General features: G+C 38.5%; 1 protein-coding gene across 1 annotated transcript in view; it reads right to left on the bottom strand.

Annotated features, from left to right (window-relative positions):
* The window catches only part of LOC135218792 (acetoacetyl-CoA synthetase-like), a 198,139-nt gene that overhangs the window by 33,951 nt on the left and 156,688 nt on the right, over nt 1-7,500 (bottom strand). Inside the window, 2 exon segments of the mRNA XM_064255242.1 lie at nt 1,573-1,696; nt 3,150-3,230. Of these exon segments, the coding sequence (XP_064111312.1) occupies nt 1,573-1,696; nt 3,150-3,230 (205 nt within the window).

The following is a 7,500-nucleotide window of genomic DNA, read 5'->3' as shown; positions in this document are numbered from 1 at the left end:
TAGTCTTATTTTTATGTTAGTATGTCATCAGTTACAATTGTAATTTTGCAAAGAAATATTAGAAAAAACATGTACGTATAATCCGAAAGTTTATTGCGTCTTCGATCTCAATAAGTGTACGTAAATATTTTACATCAAATATGCTCAGAATTTGTTACTGATAGTATTAATTCTTTTATGTTTTGATATTCTGTGAGCTATAATTATAATTTTACAAAATACAGTAAAATTAATTATTAAAAACATGTATAACCAGGTAAATTTACAATTGACTTGTAAAAGAGGCCCCACAAGGCACTGTAAATTGTCTTTTTCAACTTCTATGGAAGGTAGGGAGAATTTTCTAGAATTTTTTTACACCATGTGCATTTGCATATATTCTATCCACTGATGTGCTTTTTTCTAAAATAGGCTGACCTCAAAGTTTCTCCAGCCTGAAGTGCTGCATATGTTTTTTGCAGCCCAGCTCTTAAGGGTTAAAATTCACAAAATGCTTTTGATGCGGCAATGGTGCCCTACAGTAATAACCTCTCTAACATGAAGAAGTGACAGCAGCTGCCTATCAACATGTTCATCAAACACACAAAGAGGGATCCTCCAAAGCCTCCTGAAAACTCTGAAGAAGTGCCTTCCCAAGCTGCTGAAGAAGTGCTTGAAGAATGGGTAGAGGAAACCCCCAGAGGGAATGTAATACCCCTCTGGTTTGCTTGTGCAGTCATATCTTGATTGTTATTGGTCGACTGCACAGTTCATCATCACCATCTTTAATCAACATTCATCACTGGTAAGTACCCTTATGATTTATTTTTATTATTATTGCAGGTAGAGTATTTTTATTATTATACTTAAACTTATTTAATCTTATTAATCTTATTAGCACTATCAACATTTGAAAATTGGTATACTTATTATTATACACATTATTATTTGAGCAATTCTCTTCCTCACAAATTCCATATGAAATCTCAGATGATGAGTGTCCAAAGAATAACAATTCAACAACAGACCATACATAATCAATGTGAAAATTCTTTGAAAACCAACACTGTGTAGTACCCCCCACCCCCTCTTACAATGGCAATAAAAGATTGACTGGGAAGCCAGAAACTTACTTGACTTACCTGCATTTGAGAAGTATAAAAACAGACAGCCTATGAAACCAACAAAGTATAACAGGGAAATTCATTCTTGGCTATGTCGGTCAAGTTATGGCTAGATGAACGTTTAGTAAGTTTTAAAATTAAGAATAAGTAACACTGAAAAATTTATAGGGTATGCTCATATGATTTATTTTTCAATGGGAAAATTGAAGACAGGTAGTGAAAGATGTTTGGCAGCAAGGTAGGAGGACACCAGAAGACACAGAAGGACTTCTCTACACAGAACCCTTAGCTTACTTTGTAAAATTTAAAAACTTTACATATTTCCTGACAAACTGTTATAGTGTTTTAATTCTAAACCAGAGATATTACCAAGAACAGTATAAAATTGCATTTCACAAAGTAAGGCAGTGACCCTCAAAAAGTTAATCAAGCAAAAACTGAAGTCAGTACAGAATAGATAAGTTCTCACCTAATTTATCTACAAGGTCCCAGAGAATATTTGGAGTAGGTAGGAGTGGGGAGCCATCATAAAGCAGAAGAGCACATCCAGAAAATAGTCCAACAATCAGCCAGTTCCACATCATCCAACCAGTCTGAAAAACAAGTTTTACATGGTTAAAGTTAAATATAAAATACAGTTAACTAATGAATGCGTGACAGACCCAGAAGCCATGGCTATGTGCTGCGGCACCTACTGCACAGCCCCACCTTTTATATATATGAATTATATCAAGGCAACAAAGAATAAAAATCGTAATATGTATACAAGCAGTCTCCGGTTACCAGTGGGGGTTCTGTTTCTAACAGCGTAGTGTGACAATAATAGCCCTGATCACTGGAGATCAGTGCATATCGGCACTGAAAATCCAGTTATCATCACCGTTAGACAAGCGCCATAAAACTGGATTGCTGATAACCGGGGACTGTCTGAACTCAATACAGTATATAGACTTTAGAGCCCCTTTCAAGGAGTATGGCCATGCAAGCATGAGGAACTGCACATATCAGTCAATGCATGGTATCCACATAATATCTGCTGATAAACGGAGGCTGCCTGTATTTACAGTTTACAACGCTACCAACTGGAGATAATGGAGATATCAGTAGAGATGCCCTGTCAACTAAAACTCATTAAAATAAGACAGTAATCACTGGATAATCATTAGCTACAAGAAAAATGATGAATGGAAGAAAAAGATTATAGGCAGCCTACTTATCGGTGGTGTCAGTTTATGGCACTCCAGTTTCACAGAACTAGGGTAAATGATGATGTTAACCAGATTTCAGTGATGGTACACAATTTTTGGCATTGGTAAGCAGTTCATTGGCACTGATAAAGCAGTTTAATGGCACTGGCAAATGGTTTACTAGCTCTTATGACATTGTAAACACCATTTATTACTGTAATTATCACTGATTTTTGGCTATCAACAATTTTCAGTTAATGGTGCTCAGCTGGAATTGGAAGCCCCACCATTAACCGGGGAGCCTGACTAACGAAACTCCTGTAAAACATGTGATAAAGCAATCAGGTCCAATACTTTAAACATCTAGTGTAAAACAATGTGCTCAAAAGAGAGAACAAATGAAGTATGAGTCTGGTGGCCAGCCAGGACCCGTGGATCTGCTTTGCACATGCATAGTATCCATGCCTTGTTTCTTGAAATATTTTTGTTTTCTGTATATTGAAACGAATGAAACTGGCCTAATAATTCAAGTTAAAGGAATTTGGGCGTTAGATTAAATACTACCATCCATCAGGTATACTTTTGTACGATTATTTAGTCATACACTTTATATCTCAATGACTCTTGTAATATGTACATTGATTCTAAAACTTAAGACATAATTCTTTCCTTATTATCCTTGGCTCTCAATTATTCTTAATCTTTACAATCAATTTTAGTTATTTCTGGCTCTCACTATTCTATCATCAATTATTAAGTAAACTAAGAGTAGATAGTATAACCAATATGCTTTTCTTAAGACTTAAAATAAACATGTAACTTCATTTGTCTAAAAACAAAACTATCTTTTCATACTTACTGTTGTATAATAAGTGAGGACATCATCTCTCGATAAGTCGCAATGCAGTACATGTTCCTTAGCAATCTGAATCAAAGTACCCTGGAATATTTTAATCAGTGATAATTATATTATCATAAATCAAAAAATATTTGCCATAGACTACAGATATATCAAAGCATTCAAGAAAATTATAAAATACCTTAACCAGACCAGTGGGAAAATATTCTTAACCTCAGATGGCCAAAAGGGATGGCTCGTAACTAGTCATAAACATACTGTGTGCCAAATTTATTGTTAATAGAAAAATAAAAACAGTAATTTGATGTCTAAAAAACAGTGATGACTAGCAAAAGTTCTTTAATGAGCTTTTTCCATACCTGTCACTGATGGATGAAATTGGGAGTCATATACATAAACTAATTTACACTGACAGCAGTCAGTGAAATTAATGATTGGGCAATGTGGAACTTTAGTAACAAATGTTAAATTCTGAACATATTTTATGTTATTCTCATTTATATTTTTCACTGCATTATCTCGTGTTTAGAAATTTTACAATTCAAAAGATAAACACAATCATGTACATAGGCATGTACTGTCGTGCACAATAGTTCCTTCCCTCTGCTGATCCAGAGTGAACACAAATCCGCGACTATTAACCCTTAAACGCCGAAGCGGTATTTCAAAAATTGTCCTCCAAAATGCCAGAGGCGTTCGCAAGTGAGCGACGGCACTGAAAAAAGGATTTTGACGTAGGAAAATCTATTTCTGGGCGATTGGTTCGTGTCGCCTAGCGAAATAATCCTTTAAATCATTATTTCTAGGGTAAATGATCTAACAAATACCAAGAGAAATAAACAAATAAAGAAAAGGTCAGTATAACTGACTCGCTCACCCACAAGGAGGGCGTCGGTATGAACACTAGGGCGAGTGAGACCACTACCACGAACTTCTTGTCAACTTAGAAATTTCCTACAGAAAACCCAAAATCAGGAAGAGAGCCGACCCACAGAACGGGGCAGCAACTACTACTACTACAACCCACGCTTAGGTGACTGCCGCGCTCTGGTGGCCATCCTGAAGTTCGCAATCAATCTTGTACGAAGAGTTGGGAAGAGGTGGGATTTCGCTGGGCGACACGAACCAATCGCCCAGAAATAGATTTTTCCTACGCAAAATCCTTTTTCTGGGCTCAGTTCGTGTCGCTGCGCGAAATTGTACCAGAGAATAGCACAAGATTGAAAAAAAGAAGGTCCCAATAAAACTTAAAATTCAACTATATACTATAATTGTAAGAAAATATATATACAATTATTCGTACAATCTAGATAAAGAAACAATACTTAGAGTAACTTATAGTTAATATATATATACAAAGGCTTACATCAGTTATATGTTGAATTGAAATAAACATATGTGTTACAATCATAGTTCAAAACACATTAAATAATTATTAATAACATTAGCAATAATTGTAATAAAGGATGTTGTGTGAAAAAAACTTAAGCTAAAGACACACCAAATAAGTTTCATAAATATTAATAAACAATACCATAACCATTGTTAATGGGGATGTGGCACCCTAGCATAAAAATAAGGGGACCACATCCTAAAGATCAGTATGTACAATCAATTGGTGGGTGACCCTAGCAAAAAAATAAGGGACACCCATTAAACATTACAAGAGCAGCTAAGACTCAAAGACAACGTGGATGAACATGGTAGGCTAGACAAAACTGTTGGCTGAGATGGGAGGTAAAGAAAGGATATGGATCTTCAACTGAACTACTGTGCAGAGTCAGGGGAAACTATGTTACCCCGCTGCAACTGCTGAAAATTTTTAGAGATTCCAAAGACTTTAAGTAGAGTGACGATTTAAATATGTCGGCGATTTCCATCCAGTATACTTTTTCAAATCATCAAAATTCATGTGTTGAAAGTCGTTGATTGAGGGTGGGCTACTGCCCTGACATCGTGAACCTTGGGGAAGGATTTCAGGGTTAGCTTGCTTAATAAAGTATAGGATCTGTTGCCTGATACCTTTAATAGATAAAGTACCACCTTTTTCTCTTCTAAAGAGAGGACCCGAAGAGGATGAGGATGTCCTGGACAGAAAGGCTCGTAAGGTCGTTACTGGACAAAGAGAAAGATCTTGAGGAATGGGGTATAACCTTCCAAGGTTCCCACCTCAACAAAGGATCCTCATTCTTTGCTAAAAAGCTGCGATCCGAGAAAGCAGAACTTCTCACGAAGGAAGAAATTCTACGTGATTCGCATCTCTGGATAACGCCGACAGTTCTGAAACTTCTAGCTCCTGAAGCCAAGCTTAATAAAAATAATGTTTTTCTTAAGAGCATTATAAATGAAACCAGTCGTATTATTTGTATCTGAAGCCAGTTTTAGAACATCATTTAAAAACCATGAAACTGACGTAGGCCTTACTGAAGTCTAAGTCTAGCACAAGCCATTGGGAATAGATGAAAAGTAAGAATCTGTTAAGTCTATGTTAAAACCCAGTTGAAAAATCTTCTTCAAGGCTGACTTGTTTGTCGTAATGGTACTAGCTGCTAACCTTTTTCAAATAAGGATCTGAAAAAGGATATAGCTGAATTGATTGTCATGATTTTAATGTCCGCTTCTCTCAGGAAGGATGCCAACTTTTTAACTGCAGCATCATACTGCCTTAAAGTTGAATCTCTTTTATCCGATTCCAGGAAAAGAATATTTCGTGGATCGATATTTGCATCTCTCTTTGGCCGCAAACTTCATGAAGTCCATAAAAGTTAGGGTTTTGAGAATTCCTGAGGAAGCGAACACAGTCTTCATTTGTACTGACTGGGAGAGCCTGGGATTGGGAATTCGAAGAGGACGAAGACCCAATTCCAGAATCAAGGGGTACCAGTTGCTCTTCGGCCAGTCTGGGGCTACTAGAGCTACTTGACCCTTGAACGTCCTGAGTTTGTTTCAGTACCTTCAGGAGAAGATTCACCAAGGAAGAAAGACATAAATCTTCTCCCAGTTGTTCCAATCTATGACAGGGCGTCCGTGGCATAGGCCAGAGGGTCCAGGTTGGGAGCCACATAACAGGAAGTTTGTGGTTCGTTTGAGATGCAAACAGATCTACTTGCAGGCCTGGTACCTTCCGGAGAATCCATTGGAACGAACTGTTGTCCAGTGACCATTCCGATTCCAGAGGAACTGAACGGGATAGAGCATCTGCTATGACGTTTCTCACTCCGGCCAGATGGGTGGAGGAGAGGTGCCAACTGAACTTGTCCGCCAGGGAAAAGATGGCTACCATGACATGATTCAGGTGTCTTGACTTGGAGCCTCCCCTGTTTATACAATGGACTACCACTGCGCTGTCCAGAACTAACTTATGTGAGAGTTCTTTGGCGGACGTAACCTCTTCAGAGTCAGGAACACTGCCATTGCTCCCAATACATTTAATTTATGCGAAGCTGGCGGAACTGAGGTGACCATGTTCCCTGAACTTTCTTGAACTGAGAATATCCTCCCCAGACCGCTTAGTGAAGCGTCTGTGTGGATAGTGATTCCCGGAGGAGGAAACTGAAGGGGTACTGATATGGACAGGTTTTTAACTTTGTCCAAGGGCGCAGACGATTCCGTAGAATCTGTGGTATTGATGATACCTTGTCCCTGGATCTGACATTTGCTCGTGAGCGCCAGATCCTGGTTAAGTCTTTCAGTTTGGCTTTCATCAGATGTTTGTCACTGAGGCAAATTGGAGGGAACCCAGGATTCTTTCCTGGTTTTCTCCTTGAAGCATATTTGTACTTTAGAAATTGTTTCACTGACTTCGCTATTTCTTTCCTCTTGGCTGATGGAATCGACAGAGTATGGGAGGATAGATTCCATTGAATGCCCAGCCATTGAAAGTTGGACTCCGGAGTGAGTCTTGACTTTGTCCTGTTTATCTGGAACCCCAGATATTCCAGGAATTGAATGACTTTCATTGTGGCTGTGCGACATTCCTCGACGTTGGAGCCCAAATCAACCAATCGTCGAGGTATGCTACTACCATTACCCTTGAGACCTCAGTTGTTGAACGACTACTTCCGCTAATTTCGTGAACACTCTGGTGCTACATTCAGACCGAAAGTAACTACCTTGAAGGAGAGTGCCTGATCTCCTAGTGTGAAGCCCAGGTAAGGGCGAAAGTGTCTTGGCAATAGGGATATGATAGTATGCGTCTGTAAGATCGATAGAGGTGTGACGGCCCCACGGGAAGTAAGGTCCGCACCTGCGAGATGGTCAGCATTTTGACAAGTCGCAGCGAATGGTCCAAGTTTAAGCGGGACAAGTCTAAGATTACCCTTCTTTTTAATGAGCCTTTCTTTGGTACGCT

The sequence above is a fragment of the Macrobrachium nipponense genome, chromosome 1 (assembly GCF_015104395.2).
Source record: "Macrobrachium nipponense isolate FS-2020 chromosome 1, ASM1510439v2, whole genome shotgun sequence".
Taxonomy (NCBI): Eukaryota; Metazoa; Arthropoda; class Malacostraca; order Decapoda; family Palaemonidae; genus Macrobrachium; species Macrobrachium nipponense.
This window is presented reverse-complemented; position numbering and strand designations above follow the sequence as displayed.